The sequence below is a fragment of the Carassius gibelio genome, chromosome B1 (genome assembly GCF_023724105.1).
Source record: "Carassius gibelio isolate Cgi1373 ecotype wild population from Czech Republic chromosome B1, carGib1.2-hapl.c, whole genome shotgun sequence".
NCBI classification, from domain to species: Eukaryota; Metazoa; Chordata; class Actinopteri; order Cypriniformes; family Cyprinidae; genus Carassius; species Carassius gibelio.
Genome location: NC_068396.1, coordinates 31941696 through 31959082, shown reverse-complemented (window position 1 = coordinate 31959082; position 17387 = coordinate 31941696). Strand labels below are relative to the sequence as shown.

Here is a 17387-nt window from a genome sequence, read left to right as displayed (position 1 = left end):
TGTAAGTCGCTTTGGATAAAAGCGTCTGCTAAATGATTAAATGTAAATGTAAATGTAAATGGATCACCAGCTTTCTGGCAGACAGGCAACAGTTAGTGAGACACATCAAACAGCTGCTCCACCAACACTGGTGCCCCTCAGGGATGTGTTCTCTCCCCTCTGCTCTTCTCCCTGTACACCAATGAATGCACCTCTAAAGACCCCTCTGTCAAGCTCCTAAAGTTTGCAGACGACACTACAGTCATCGGCCTCATCCAGGACGGTGACGAGTCTGCTTACAGACAAGAGGTTGAGCAGCTGGCTGTCTGGTGCAGTCTTAACAACCTGGAGCTGAACACGCTCAAAACAGTGGAGATGATCGTGGACTTTAGGAGAAACTCACCTGCACTTTCCCCACTCACCATCATGAACAGCACTGTGACTGCAGTGGAGTCATTCAGATTCCTGGGAACCACCATCTCTCAGGACCTGAAGTGGGACAATCACATTGACTCCATTGTTAAAAAGGCCCAGCAAAGGTTGTACTTCCTTCACCAGCTGAGGAAGTTTAACCTGCCACAGGAGCTGCTAAAACAGTTCTACTCAGCCGTCATTGAGTCTGTCCTCTGTACTTCAATAACTGTCTGGTTTGGTTCAGCAACAAAATCAGACATCAGAAGACTACAGAGAACTGTTCGGACAGCTGAAAGGATTATTGGTGCTCCCCTGCCCACCTTTCAAGAACTGTATACATCCAGAGTGAGGAAAAGGGCTCATAAAATCACTCTGGATCCCTCACATCCAAGTCACCCCATCTTTGAACTTTTGCCATCTGGCCGGCGCCTCAGAGCCGCAAACACCAGAACAGCAAGGCACAAGAACAGTTTCTTCCCCCAGGCAATCTACCTCATGAACAGTTAAATGTTCCCTACTTATGCTTAAAACTTGCAATATCCTTATATTTATTTGTTAACCCTCCATCCTAGAACATTCCTGCATCTCACTCAATCCTATTCCATTATCATTTATAGCACAATTGTTTATACACTTATTTATTTGTCAATTTGTAAATCTGTTTTTTTTCTTTCTTTTTTTCTGTGTGTTGTTGTCTCTATGTACTGGAAGCTTATGTCACTAAAACAAATTCCTTGTATGCGTAAGCATACTTGGCAATAAAGCTCTTTCTGATTCTGATTCTGATTCTGAAAAGTAAAGACAAACACAAAAACTACAACTGAATTTAGCCACAGCCTCCAACTGAAAACAACAACAAGAAAAACACTATGCCACCATAATTGTGGTCAAGGTTTGCTTTAGGGAGTCTCTTGACCCTTTTAGCAATTTAAAGCAGTTTGATTCAAAACAATTGCAATGTTGTTTTTGCAACAAACATGTATGTATTGCTGAATCAAACCTTGCAATAACATATTATTTTATATTTTTTCTGCTTATAACTTATGATGACTGAACATCAGTAGTCTTTATCTTTGGATTGTTGATTGACACTCTTTTACTGAAGTAAAAAAAGAAGAAAAAGCTCCTCCTATAAACACCAGCGCAATGCTTCAACATTGAAAGACAAAAAAGGGGAGCTGTTAGTTCAGGCTTTTAGACATGCAACCTTACCACACGATCCTCATCAGTGGTGACAGTTTTCCATACTGCAGTGCATGACGAGTTTTTACTATGGTGTTACCCAGCATGCAGCATGTTATTGATTGTCACCACTGTTGAGAGTCATATGCTGGTTCTTTATGTCTGTGTGTGTCTATCGATTAGTGGAGCTCCAATTTTGCATTCACTTCATAAGCTTAAAATTCAGCAACTGTAATTTTTTTGCATGCTGTAGTTTTACTAAGTCAATTATGCAAAACTCAAACTAAACAGATGTTATTTTTTTTACTGTAATTAGACCAGGTCATGAATACTAGCGTATCACATACAGACAATTAATATTTTCTTTCTGCTTTACAGCAACTCATGCAAAAGCTACATTAAAGAGATACGACACAACGAGTCAAGAGCTCAACTAAATTAAAAACTAATCTCTATGATGGTGGCATCATTTTAACCAATAAAACATTAACATCTGATCCTCTGTAATTCTCAATTACAGCAGGTGTTCATCACTAATGCACAATCATTATTTAATTGGTTACTTAATTATCTCATTAACTTTAACCCTTTGAGGACTTGGGATATGACTTGAAGCATCACTGTCCTCCTCGCAGCTGCAGCAACTGCGCCCTCTTAATCAAGCTTTAAAACAAAAAGGTGACAAAAAGGTCGTATTGTCTTTGTGTATATAGACTAATTAGATAAATGAATATCTAAATTCGTGCCTAGCCACCTACGGACTACAGTATTTTATTACAACTTAGAAAAAAGATGCTACAGCCAATGAGCAGCCGGCGGGGACTGGTTGCAGGACGACTCAACCTCAAGATTTTACTTTAGTAAAATTTTCGGGACAATTAGGGCCAGATTCGGGATTTGGGACAACAGTTTAGATTTCAGGACTGTCCCGAATTTTTTGGGACGTCTGGTCACCCTACCTGAAAGAGCTACTGCATTATTTCATTAGCTTGAGTCCGACCTGCAGTGATATCATTCTTGCTAAGTGGAGTATCAGCCAGCGAGTCGTATGATTCGGACCGTGTTGTTTTATTATTCAGAGTCTGAAGCCAGGAAAGCATATTAAGTGTTATTCAGTGTATTTGATTTTTGGCCGAGTTGTTACTGACAGAGTAACAACTAGAGTGTCATACAGTTCTACACCAATAAGCTCATCTTAATCCAAACAATTACCGTTTAGGTTCGTCCAGACTGCACTCTGGCCTACTATGATTAATCCACCTAAAACTATATTAAAATGAGATCCACAGGTGGATGTGTGGATGTCAGGGCAAACAGAAGAGTGCCAATCAATCGATGTGTCCCAGAAAACCCAGATGTGACTATCATTTGAAAATCTTTTTCTGTTTGGTGTTTGACAATTTAAACTATTACTGCCATCAGTGTCTGTTGAACCTAAAAACTTATTTTTTATTGGTTTACCCTCAGGTTGCGTGTTTTGAGGCCCTAGAGATTTTGATTTTTAATCCATTACTTAATTTAATGCCATTTGATATAATATGATATATAATTTTTCTTTCACAAAGCAAAATGATTGTTATGCTACTGTTAGTTTGACTGTGTTTGAAGGGAAATAATGGTATTTTATGTCATTTGATCAAGAGTTAATGCATTAGATTTCTGGTAAATTTATACAAATATTTCTACAATATTCTGCTTTTCACACACAACTTTCTTGAAAATAAAAATGTTGTAAGAATTGGAGTTATGTCATAAAAATAACTTTTTCCTTGTCAGATGAGCAAACGTGACCATAATATTTGACAAGAGACATTAAAAACCATCAATATCCAGGATTCACCTACTAATGAAACTCAGCTCAACTTCACTGAGGAAGAGTTTAATAAATCTTATGTACAAAAAATACTTTACATTCATATACAATATAATCATCTGAAATATCATAAAGATTAGGGGTGTTACGGTACGCAAAAAAAAAAAAAAAAAAGTTCGGTACGTAGCTCGGTTTTAAAGTCACGGTTCGGTTCATTTTCAGTACAGTAAGGGAAAGAAATGCGAACATTAAACTGCAGGTTGTTTATTACTATAAACTTTTTTTAAACAATTTGTTTACCCATTTTAAAATACTTTTTAATACAATATATTTAAAATAAAAAAAGAATAGAAAATAAAATACTGCTGCAAAGTTCTCCACTAAATAAAATACTCTCAGTCTCAAACCAATATCATATAATAAAATATAATGAAAAATATAAATAAGTAACTATGATTACATTGCAGCATTACCAATCCCAGCTTGTAGGCCTGCTCATATTAAAAAAAAAAAAAATATATATATATATATATATATATATATATATATATAACTTTTCCAAAGTGTAAAGTGCAGCATTAACCGTTTCAGTTTTTAGACCTCAGATTCAGATTTCATTATAGAGTTGGACTGATCGGAATTAAGAGCAAAGGTCTGTTTTAATGCCGACGGGAGCTGCGTTTGAATTACAATCATTTTTTTCCTGGTTGTAGTGATGTTCACACTCACGTGATGCCTTTTGAAAACCTTAGGCCAGTGACACACTGCCATATTGCACCTGTCAAACATAGTCTATTTTGCCGTCAATGCTGTTGACTGTGTCCTTTATCAGTAGGCTTTATATTTATGCTCAACATGAAGTATATATATTGTCGTCGTGAAGACAAGATCCTGGACTGTTGGCGGTTTCCCTCTATGTCACCTACAGTAGCAGCAGCACACCAGCGCCGCGTCAGGAACGATTCTGGTGTGTAAAAGACACAGAAAACGCGAAGCAGCCGTCACGCAGCAGAAAAGCCATGCACACGCCACGCAGCCAGTGTGTCACCGGCCTTAGAATAAGCTGCAGGGCAGGATTTGCGCTGAACGCGGAGACTTCCGCCACTTAATATGTTCGTTTAGAAACACGAAAATGCATATGTTTCTCCCACAAAATATTGCATTTGGTACACACGTGCACCGTACCAAAAGCCCTGTACCGAAACGATCCGATACGAATACACGTACCGTTACACCCCTAATAAAGATTGTTTTAAACATATCAGAGCTTAATCCTCAGATGTGTTTTAGGGCCTGGAGATATTATTATTAATGACTACAGTGTCATTACACTGTATTAAGAACAAATTGTTACAATAATATTAGTATATATACACACACACATCTCATACAACATATACAATTTAGATTTTATCATATCATACAGTGTAAAATACACATACTTGTTTTTCGATATTTAGATATATTAAAAAGGTGTTTATATATCAAGCAAAACATATTTCATTCTAAATATTACAAATCCTCTGCTGTCTGATGTAAGGTGTAAATGGCAATGTAAGGTCTGAAATATCATAACTAAAAAAAACATGTACATGCTTATCTACATTGTTCATTTTTAAGATAAAAAGGAGATTGGAGGCATCAGAAAGAGCATCCTGTTTTTCTGCAGCTTTGAGTTTTTATTGTGAGTAGATAAAAAAAAATCAAATAAAAGTAGCAGACCCTTTACAAACTTTGGGGTTTGTCTGTGCGCAGTTGCTGTTGTTAAAATCCAAGTAATAGTGAAAGTGTCTCTAAACTCCTGTAACTCACACACATCAGCGCTTGATCATTGACTTCAGTTCTGATGAATCTGTTGGATTCAATGTGTCTGTCCTGATCCATATTCTCCATCATTTAGTACCTGTCAGTACAGAATAAACACAGTAAGAGATGCATTATGGGGCATTACTGCTGACACACATCTGCACTGGAGATTGAGTTGAAATGACATTATCATGTGATATATGGATCATTACTACTTACATCAGTTTCTCCAGTTTGTAACATGGATCATCTTTTAAAGCAGAGAGCAGGTTCAAACTTGACTGTTCTAGATCATTCCATGACAGATCCAGTTCTCTCAGCTGTGAGGAGTTTGATCTCAGAGCTGAACTAAGAGCAGCACAACCTTCATCTGTGACGCCACACTTACTCAACCTGCAGAACAACACACTCTTCACTCTCAGATCAGCAAAAACAAACGGTAAGATCACACACACGTGTATTGCAAATTCAGTCTAAAAGCTTGTTCAAGCAGTTTTGCAAATTAATCTGTGCTTTTGAAAAAAAGTTGCTAACATTAACACAAATGAAGATTGTTCAAATGAAGAAAAATACTGAATCTCTGTGAGCCCATATAATGAAATATAAGGTGCATATTATACTAAAAGCTGTGAAGCACTAATTTTAAGTTAAAAATATAAATATTTTTCTTACAACAATTGTTTTGCTTTGAAAGACATTGATTTACAAACATGGATCTTTCTGGATTATAGCGGTGCTTGTTTTGTATTTCCTTTGAAGCATAAACTGACGTTACTAGCCATTTGCATTATATGAACTCAAAGCAAGTTTTTTTTCTAATGTAATGTTTTTCGAATTTAATATAACCCTATTATACATAATAGTTTCACTCAAGCTTAATATTGAATATTTTCTTACCACAGTTTCTCCAGTTTACAGTGAGGATCCTTCAGTGCATCAGAGATCAGCTTCACTCCTGCACCTCCTACTTTATTCTCAGTCAGATCCAGTTCTCTCAGCTGTGAGGAGTTTGATCTCAGAGCTGAACTCAGAGCAGAACAACCTTCATCTGTGACGCCACAACTATTCAACCTGCAGAACAACACACTCTTCACTCTCAGTTCAGCAGAAATAATCACACAAACACAATGCCAATAAAAATAATTTTCCTCAATCATTTTTCTTCATGATGATAAAAACTATATCACCTTATCTTTGTGTATGGCTCCTTTTATAACAAATTATGTGTTTTGGTAAACACTATTACAGGAACCACAAACTTACTAAGCCAAGAGTCAAATTACACAACTAAATCAAACACTGATCACAATAATGGTGACCAAACATTTTCAAATAAAACATCAACATCTAAAGCTCTGTTAATTTACAAAAATAACTTCTGTAGACGTCTGACAGAAATAAAGTCAAATTGGTTAGTAATAAGTTAAGCTGGTAATTCGTGTACTGCCATGCATTTCACCGTTATTTTTTTTTTTTTTGGGGGGGGGGGGGGGTATTCCAGCCAAAATTCAGCATCTGCCCAACATTGGAGCTTGACGTCAAACAGTCATTGGATTTAGACGTCAACCCGATTTTCAACCAAAATCCAACGTCTAACCGCTATTGTTATGTTTGCGATATCAATCACTGGTCGATGACCATAATGTTTGTATAAACTGTAGGTAACAGCTGGTAAAATGTACATCTAGGTCATAAAAAACATAATAATACCTACACTTAAATATTTTCTTCTCAGCCATGTCATCAATTGCTCTTGAGTGAAATCTCCTCATCCGTTGTCTGATTGGAATTTTGCAAGAATTTCTGTGTAGTTAAAGTGTGCATAGCCTGCATCTATCAGCTTTTTTTTTTTTAACTTACCCACATTAAAGTGTTTAAGAAAAGAATGCATGAAGCTAGAATGAAATGTTTTTGTTTACAAGCAGATACACTGTTCTTTCTTTGTATGTTTTGCATGTCCAAATATTCATGTAACAAAATTTATACAAATTCAAACCTAAATAGGGACATAGTAGTCTTAAAGTATGATATACATTTCACTTAAAGAAAACATGATTATACTTGCAGTATAAGTGTACAAAGTATTTAATTAGTAAACTATCAGCAAATCAAGTTCACTTTTATTATAATTGCAGTACAAACTACAAACATAGAGGTAAACTAGTTGTGTACTCAGAGTTTGCTACTGTTATACTTAAAGTATATTTAAAAGTATATTTTATATACTAGAAAGTGGGCCGATTTAGTCCCAAGGAGTATTGAAACAGTACACTTACAAGTATACTACTAGAACACTAGAACACTTTGTATACTTGCTACATAAAGAATACTTAAAAGTATACTTGAACTTTACTTAAGTAAACTTAATAAAATAAACTTTTTTTTTGCTAGGGGTAAGGGGACGTTTACAAACCATTTCAAACTAAAACCAGAAAACTTTTGGTTGTTTTGATCAAAGTTTTAAAAACGACTTTCAAAATTCAATTTCTTTGTAAACTATATAGTTATGAGTTCTGTGTAAAGATTTTAATTTGTGAAGACTTTGACATCACACAGATGAATATTACGTGTTTGGTCTACAGGCTGTGAGTTTCTTTACAAAGTGACATCTCCGAGCTTGGCATGAATAATACAGCATTTTCAGTCAAATTCTCTCCATGTGATTGTACTGTAAATTTTGTCGTCTATATGTAAAACTTATCAAAAATGTAAAGGAAGACCTTTCCGTAAACATATCTTAAGAGCTGTGATTGTGTGTCTATAGTCTCTCTCACTTCACCTGCTTTCAGGCCAAATCACTGCAGCTGCATCTTAACCCCTAAAAGAGCTCTTAAGGTCCCAAATTGTCAGGAGTACTGACAAGGACACCTGTTAAGGCAGGCATACACTGTGCAATTTCTGTGCGATTTTGGCAAGGTACCAACTCACACTGTACGAGTAGATCGAATGCAATGTAAAGCCAAAACTCACGATTTTTATGTGCTCACTGTACGGTCCAATCGTCAAGTTGCGATTTGACTGTTCACACTATACGTGGGAAATCAACCGAATCAACACGTAGGATCCCTCTGTCATGGTTCGCAGGTTTGCTTGCTCATTTTGTGTGTACTGCACTGATCTGATTGCCTATCAGCGCCAGCTGCGCTGATGAGCAATCAGATCAGTCGCAGGTGTGTCTCATTTATTAGCCCTATATGTAGGCCTGTGTCAGTCAGGTTCAGTGTCAGATCGTTTGGTTTGCTGTCTCTGTTCTGTGCAGTTCTGTTCCTGTTCTTGGTTTGCACGGAGATCCAGCTTGTATGTCTGCTTGAACTGTGGTCTGCCTATGTTTGAGGATCGTCACAGCACATCACATTTCTTTTCTGCCCTGCTTGGAGTCTACACTGCAGTTGTCATGTTTCCTAGGACCTGCTTGGTGCCCCATGTCTGCCAGCAATTCTGTTTGGTCTACTGACTGTTTCATTAAACCTTGTTACTACTGGCTACTGGATTCTGTCGTATGATTCTTGACACCCTCAGAGCCCGGATGTTTGTGGCTGTTTCAGAATAAAAATGCTTTCCCCGAATAAACGCACTGCTTTGGTGATATGCGCAAATCTGTGTGCTGAAACGTCCAAAAAGGAAAAAAAAGGTGTCGGCATATATAGACACGCAGGTAGCTCGGAAGACGTGGCCTATATGGTTTATCCATTTTGCAATGCGAACTGGAGGTAAGCAGGCGCTTTCTTCCCTCTTTTATTTTTTTTTGGCAAAACTCCATGTTTTCCCTCCATCACTTCAGTCCACACTACACGCCGTGTCACCATGGTTTCGTTTATAGTTTCGCGCATGCGCAGTGAGGGATAATAGGGCTTCAATAGTGCAATACCTCACAAGAGGTGACCAAAATTTCTGACATGTCAGAAATCCATCCGACCAACCGATTGCCGGTCGGGAGTGGTTAATCGCGTCTCGTTTCCCCTTGTACACTGCATGACAAACAATGCACGAAAATGCTGAAAATCGGCCCGAACCGAAAAAGAGTTGCACGAGTCAGAATTGCCCAGCCTTAGCCAGTACTCCCCATTATGGGACTCACAGCTGAAAGTGCTCTACCTAACTTAAAATTTTTAACAGTTCTTTACTTCAGTATGTTACACACATAATTTTTGAAAAGAAGACTCTTTGGGCTTTACTTTTCATCAACCAGATTTGATTTCAAAATTATTAAAAGTTATAGACACTGAAGTGCCTTGAAATGTTTTTTTTTTTTATTTGATATAAAAATACACAAAATGAATCTTGGAGCAAAAGTATTGGGCTGATAGTCACATGTCCCATGAGTTTCTATTTCAAATCTGAAGATGATACTATGATAAATGAGATTCCTGCAACCATTTTTCTGAGACGATGTATAGTCCCCCCACCCCCAACTAAAAAAATATCTTCCGTCTTTCTTTCACTTTTTTTTTTTGGTAGATCATCTCATTCTGTTTGTGACATTGTACGCTACAAAATCATGCAGTTTTTTTTTTACTACCAAGATGCAGTTTCTGATCATAAGTTATTCCATTTACAGCTGTGGATGTGTTTGACTCGTTATTACGACGAATCTGGTATGTACTGCATTTTCATTCTTCATGTTTTGATGTGTACTGCTTACACAAATGTAGCAAATAGTCTTTATAAGCTTTCCTTTGAAAAACAGCGATCTGTCGTCGACGCTTGAGGCTTAGATCTTTATAATGATACATAGTTTGTCAAGATTAAATTTGTCCTGTTTCATTTAATCTATTCATAAATATTAACACGTGAACACAAGGGGAGTTCAGGAGGTCGGGGTGCAGGTTAAGAGTTTTTTTTATCAGTGGAGAAAATTGAAGAAACATGAAGAGGGAGAATAAATGTGTTGTACACAATGCATGACAGTGAGTGAATAAAACCCTACACATTAGATCACGAAGGGATCATGTTTGTGACCGATTTAATTAGAGACACGATAATTAATTTTATTTAAATTGATGTGGTGATTTGAGTATGTCAAAACCTTCTATAAGCAAAGAGAAAACTGAAACAATTACAGCACTTTCAGAACCTTGTGTCGGCATTCATTTCCTATAAAATATGCTAAGTATAACAGCACGGTAAATAAAAATACAGAATACATATAATATGTGTGAGAGAAAGAGAGTATGGTAAAACAGGAAAAATTATGCCTGGAATTTCAAAGTGAAGGTTTATAATAGACCCAACTCTTTAAAATGCTCTTTTATTTCCTTCTTGGACAACCAACAAAACACAGCCTTCTAAAGACCGTGTCATACCTAGAAACGGTCAGCCCCGCCTCCTGACTAAGATAAAAGTTTTTGTCTTTTCCTCGCTCAGAGTTGCTCTCAGATTGGTCCCGAATCACTTTTAAGCAGACTCCTAGTTAGACATTTTTAAGCAAAATTAGAGAGGAATCTAAGAAGATTGAAGAAAACAGGCCATGATGTAAACGGCTCAAAATGTCCAAGTCTGAGGTCCCTAGGACAAGTCTGAAAACTGAGCTCTTCTCTGGTTGTAGTGTGTTTGTTTCTGTCAATAGTTGGTGTGGACCATCAATGTTTGTGCACTTGACAGAGCCACAACAGTCACTAGCCGCTGTAGCCGCACTGGGTTGTACATTAAAATTAACTGAAATGATATATAGGGAATTTTAATAATCAGGAGTATGATTAATATATATATATATATATATATCTCATGACAGTTACATTAAAATTATTGAAGATGCAAAATAGGTCAATTGTATAGATCAATAACTCATTACAAGGCACTGTAATTTACTCCTTAATATGTCAATATTCCATTCTTCATATCAATTATAGTGATATCTCTTACTGTGAATTACCACAAATCAAACAGTGGTTTGTCCAGCAAACGGCTGCTAGATTAATTTATCAACTTTCAATAAAGTTATCACTTCTTATAATTCAAGGAAAAATAGTTTGTGGCCATGAAACCATTCTCCTATCCTTATGAAATTTTGGTTACTGAAAAGTAACAAGCTTTGTAACTTAAGATCAAACATTTCATTGACTCATAATGTGAGCATTTTAGACAGAAGCAATCGTGAATATATATTGGATTTTAATAATTGAACTAATAATACATCAAATTACAAATCACACAGAGTAAATGAGGGAGAGAGAGAGAGAGAGAGAGAGAGAAAATGAGTGAGAGAGAATGAGAGAGACATAGGCGAGATCACAGAATAATCTCACAGTAAGGCAAAAATTTCAGAAAGTTTGAATATTTCACAGAACGAAATGATTCAGAGTTCATCTCCCTCATGAGGAGAGGTGAATATGAGAATAAACTTAGTAAGGAAAAGAAAAGAAAAGCCATGAGAACAGGCTGTTCTCTCAGCTGCAATGCTGAGATCAACTACCCGACAGAAGTGCAGAGAAGAGAGGAGGAGGAGGAACGAGCTGGTTTCAGTTCTTATGGCTTGACTGGTTCACGCTTCTGTTTGCGCGAACAACCAATTAATGTCCGCAATCTGAAATGGGGTAAAGGTTCTGTTGTCTCTGGGGAAACACCCACTCGCGTGAGTTATAGCTTATTAGAATTCAGCAGTTATATTCTAGCAAATTGGTAATTCCGGATTAATACAATTTACATTAATTTCCTTTATATGAGTTAGTCCGTCAAAGCATGACGGTAAACAGATAAAAATATTACATGTAAAGGTAGAGGAAACAAAGTTTCATTCATATGCATAATTACACACATTTAAACTGGTCAGGAGTGGGGTTACAGAATCATGAATCTATTTGAGAACATTCATTAGGAGAAACATTTCCAAGTTGTAAATCAGAAAATCATAACCATCGCATAACTGGTTAACCCTGTAAACCCAGCACAAACCTATCATAATACATCTTATTAAGGACTTACAGAAAGGTTTGTGTGTGTGCTTATGTGTGTGTATTGTGGAATGTGTTTTGTTTTTCCTTTGAGGCTGCTCACGTGACTGTGGAATTTGCCGTCGTGCCATAAGGAAGTCATAAAGTAATTTAGATCCAGCCATGCTGGTGCCAGGCCAGTCATCTAGCTTAGAGATAGTTTTTTTTTATATGCCTGAATTCAAAAGCTAAAGCTTTGGGTTTGCATTGTTTTAGATTCAACGAACCATGATTCATTAGTTCAGAACCAATGAATTAATAAACTGCTCATCCGTTACAACGCGTTTCCACTGTCGAGCTTAAACCAGGCGCACTAGTGCGTGCCAGGACCAGTCGCGTTTCCACGGTCACTTCCGGGGCTTGATCGTGCCTCGTCAGGGCTTCCTCTGGGCCAATGGCCAGGGTTTTTTGTCCGACAAAAACCTTGGGCCAAAGCGGGCCAGTTGGGGCTAGAGGTGTTATGAACAAAGGTGGAGTTTCTCCCCGTCTGGAGAGTGTCAGCACAAAGATCATTTCAGAAAGATATAAGCTATAACACCAGACTTTTTAAAATAAGTGGAGCTCAAAACTCACTTTCAGTCAGCAGCGAGTGTTTGAAATAACGCGATCTGATGTGGATTATAATCACTAAACAAGGCAGAAATATTTATAAACGATGTAAAAGACTATGCTCGCTAAACATGGTAACATCAGCTTCTTATTCTCTATCACAATGTGTATTTATTTAGTAGCATATTTTATCTCATCTCGTCTCGAGAATTTAGCTCCATGTAGCATATCATAAAAATATATTATTCCAGATCACTTAATCAAACTATTGTTAGAGATAGAGCGAATATTGCTGAATCTTTTAATAATTTTTTTTACTGCAAGCTCAAGTTATGAGTCTGATTTAGGTGTCTCTACAGAATTAGTTGTCTCTAATAAACATGGTCCCAGGCAGGTGTTTAATTTCTCTCCTATTACAACATCCCAGGTTTATAATGCTTTAGTGAAACTCGATGTCAAAAAATCTGCAGGGGTGGATAAAATTGAGCCTTATTTTTTAAAAATAGCTGCTGGTATTGTCAATTGCTTCTATTTTTAATTTAAGTTTAATTTCAAATATTATTCAGAGAGCGTGAAAGTTGGCAAAAGTTATTCCCATTTAAAAAGTGGAGATCCTTCAGATCCTACCAACCACCGTCCTATTTCTAGATTACCAGTCTTAGCTAAATTATTTGAATCATTGATTTTTATCTCCTATCCTATTCTCTATTTTTATAAATGATTTGGACTCAGGAGCAGATTCTGCTAATGTACATCTATATGCTGATGACTCTATTTATACAGCAGCAGCAGCATCTATAAATCAAGCTCTGATGAATTTACAAAAAGCATTTAATGCTATACAATATTAGTTGGATAAACTAAAATTAGTTTTAAATTCAAAGAAGGCAAAATATATGATTTTTAACCGTACTCACCGTAAGGATAAAGACATAACAATTTCAACTTTATGTGGTTCAGAAATTGAAAGTCTTTTCTTATAAATATTTAGGTATATGACTTGATGAAAAATTAGCATTTAATGTTCACACTGATCAGTTGTTGAAGAAGCTTAAATCAAAATTAGGGTTTTTCTATCGTTTTAAAAATTGTTTTCCCTATGAGGCCCGAAAGAAGCTGGTTGAGAGTACTTTTTTAACAATAATTGATTATGGTGATCTTGTGTACATGCATGCAGCTTTCTTCTGTACTAAGGAAATTGTAATCTGTCTATTATGCAGCGTTACGTTTTGTATGTAGTGCAGAATACCGTATGCATCATTGTATTTTGTATGAATCTTTACCGTGGTCCTTTTTGTATCATAGGAGAAATTTACACATGTACGTATTTATTGCAAAGTCACTCCTTGGTAAATTACCAGCTTACATTACAAAGTTTTTAACTTTTCATACTACACTCTCAGAAAATAAAGTACATAATTGTATCTTTAGGGGTACAATAGCTTGTCACTGGGGCAGTACCCTCAAGGGTACAGCTTTTGTACCCTTGTGATTTGTACCTTAAGAGACCAATTTTGTACCTGTGGTGACAATTGTGTACCTTTATTTAACAGTACAAAAATTCACCCTTCGAAAAGGGTACAATCGTTGACTATAATGAGATATATGTATATGTATATATTAACACACACGCTGAATTAAAATCTGAATTTACTAAATCCTTTTCATTTTAAAAACAATGTCTATTGATCTAATGATCATCTACTGAGTGAGTTTAATTTGCCTGAAAATCCATTTCATCTCCTGGTTTCAGTATAGTCCTTTTTTATCAGCCTTGACACTACATACATGAAAGTGATGCTCATAGGACAAAGAATTCAACATTTTTCCACAAAGGATCCACATGGTGTTTATGTTATAGAGATACTTGATTTGCCAAAACAATGGAATAGACTCAGAATGCAGTACATCTCGACGTCGGTTACTTCTATGCCTGCGTCTGATATTTTTTGAAGGACCTTCTTGGTTGAAAGCCCTGTAAGAACCAGAGGTGGGTAATCCAGGTGCCAAAGGGTAAAAGTCCTGCCATATTTTTGTTCCACCCATTAACTCAGCAGCCGATTTCACCAGAGGAGGAACCAAGTCATTCCTTCCAAGTCACAAACGAGTCTTGAGTCAAATCCCAATTCATCAAAGAGTGATATAATGAGAGTGATATAATATAAGAATTATATAATTAAGTGACTGATTAAATGATGATTGTGCATTAATGATTAACACCTGCTGTTATTGAGAATTACAGAGGATCAGATTTTGTTGTTTTATTGGTTAAAATGATGTCACCATCATGGAGATCAGTGTTTAGTTTAGTTGAGCTCTTGACCCTTGACTTGTTGTGTTAGATTTCTCTCTGTAGCTCTGCATGTGGTGTTGTGGAGAACACAAAACAGTGACATATGAATAACATATAGTCACGATGAGCTGATTTAATTATATCTTAGTTTTTTTTTTCTTTCTTATTGCATGTTTAGGTTTTGAATAATTCCAGTGAAACTGCAGCATGCATACAAAAAAGGGATTGCTCTAATATTTACAGGATATAATTTTTTTTTCATTTGTAACACACAGAGGTTTGCACTTCAGTGCTTCTTAGACACACACATATATCAAGAACCAGCATATGAATCTCTACAATGGTGACAAAATGCTTCATGTTGCAATACATGAATTACTCCCATAATGCACTGCAGTATGAATAATAATTTTCACCACTGTTGAGGATCACATGACAAATGTTTATGGCTAAATGCCTAATTCCAAAACTTGTCATTTTTTCCTTAATATTGAAGTGTTGTATGGTGGCATTTGCATAATTAGATTTATCTCTTTTTTTGTAAAAGTGACATACAGTTGAGTATGGTGACCCGTACTCATAATTCATACTTTGCATTTAACCCATTCAGAGTGCAACAGAGCAGTGAATACACAGCAGTTCTCTCTAAAAACTAAGCCAAGAACTCTTCACTTCAAACATATAATCAAGAAATTTAATCAAGATCTTTCAGTCATCTGCTAGATCAAGAGTTGTATCAGAATTGCGCAAATGTTTGCTGCAAAACAATAATGCAATTGTTTAGAAGCAAATTTTTAAACACTGCTTAAAGGCTCAAGAGCTCAACTGAAGCAAATACTCACCACAATTATGGTGGCAAAGTTTTTTTTTATCCTTTCAATTGATTTCATCCAAAGCTGTGCTTAAAGTCAGTTGTAGTTCTTGTGTTTCTCTTTTCTTTAGTAATGTTGATTGTAAACAGCAGGTGTTCATCACTAATGAATCTTCATTTAATTAGTCACTTAATTATCTCATTAACTTTTACTCTTTGAGGACTTGGGATTTGACTCAAGACTTGTTTGTGACTTGGAAGGAATGACTTATTTCCACCTCTGATGAAATCATCTGCTGAGTTCATGGGTGGAGCAAAAATATGGCAGGACTTTTACTCTTTGGCCCCTGGACTACCCAAATCTTGTAAGAACCATGCATAACCGTGCTATGACTTTGTCTCTGCCAAAAAAAAGAAATAGAAGAATCCGGACGTTCATTTAGATTCAAGCAGCCAATCAGGGCTGGCTCTAAAAATTTTACCTTAAAGGGTTAGTTCGCCCAAAAATGAAAATTATTTCATTAATAACTCTAATGAAATTAGAGTTATGCTGTTCCAAACATGTAAGACCTCCTTTTATCTTCGTAACACAGTTTAAGATATTTTAGATTTAGTCCGAGAGCTCTCAGTCCCTCCATTGAAGCTGTGTGTACGGTATACTGTCCATGTCCAGAAAGTTAAGAAAAACATCATCAAAGTAGTCCATGTGACATCAGAGGGTCAGTTAGAATTTTTTTGAAGCATCGAAAATACATTTTGGTCCAAAAATAGTAAAAACAACGACTTTATTCAGCATTGTCTTCTCTTCTGTGTCTGTCTGAGAGAGAGTTCAAATCAAAGCAGTCTGGATATCCGGTTCGCGAACGAATCATTCAGTTCACCAAATAGAACTGAATTGTTTTAAATGGTTCACATCTCTAATACGCATTAATCCACAGATGACTTTAGCTGTGAACTATTTTAATGTGGCTGACACTCCCTCTAAGTTCAAACAAACCAATATCCCGGAGTAATTCATGTACTCAAACAGTACACTGACTGAACTGCTGTGTAGAGAGAACTGAAGATGAACACCGAGCCGAGCCAGATAACGAAAAAAACATTGACTCGTTCACGAGTCAAGAACCGTTTCTGTCAGACCGAACTGTTTTCTTCAACCGGTTTATTGAATCGAACTGTCCGAAAGAACTACTGGTGATCCGAACACCGATGCAACCAGTTCTTCACTCGTGAACGAGTCAGTCTGTTGTTCGTTATCTGGCTCGGCTCTGTGTTCATCTTCACAACAGTTCAGTCAGTGAACTGTTTGAGTACATGAATTACTCCGGGATATTGGTTTGTTTGAACTCAGAGGGAGTGTCAGTCACATTAAAAAAGTTAACAGCTTAAGTCATTTGTGGATTAATGCGTATTAGAGATGCGAACCGTTTAAAACGATTCAGTTCGATTTGGTGAACTGAATGATTCGTTCACGAACCGGATATCCAGACTGCTTTGATTTGAACTCTTTCTCACAACAGACCGGAAGAGAAGACAATGCTGAATAAAGTCGTAGTTTTTGGTATTTTTGGACCAAAATGTATTTTCGATGCTTCAATAAATTCCAACGGA

The 17387-nt window shown here is 36.5% G+C and overlaps 1 protein-coding gene across 47 annotated transcripts in view; it reads right to left on the bottom strand.

The window, feature by feature from the left end:
- Positions 1 to 3430: 3430 nt before the first annotated feature.
- The window catches only part of LOC127949395 (NACHT, LRR and PYD domains-containing protein 3), a 185264-nt gene continuing 171307 nt past the window's right edge, over positions 3431 to 17387 (bottom strand). For 21 of the 47 annotated variants that reach the window (XM_052546526.1, XM_052546543.1, XM_052546542.1 and 18 more), the window contains 3 exons: positions 6092 to 6265; positions 5414 to 5587; positions 3435 to 5291 (listed from right to left, as the gene is read on the bottom strand). In XM_052546526.1, the coding sequence (XP_052402486.1) occupies positions 5285 to 5291; positions 5414 to 5587; positions 6092 to 6265 (355 nt within the window). In that variant the 3' untranslated portion in view covers positions 3435 to 5284. Of the gene's footprint in view, positions 5292 to 5413; positions 5588 to 6091; positions 6266 to 17387 lie in introns of all 47 variants that reach the window. The other 26 variants (XM_052546559.1, XM_052546546.1, XM_052546558.1 and 23 more) reach the window with 6 other exon arrangements.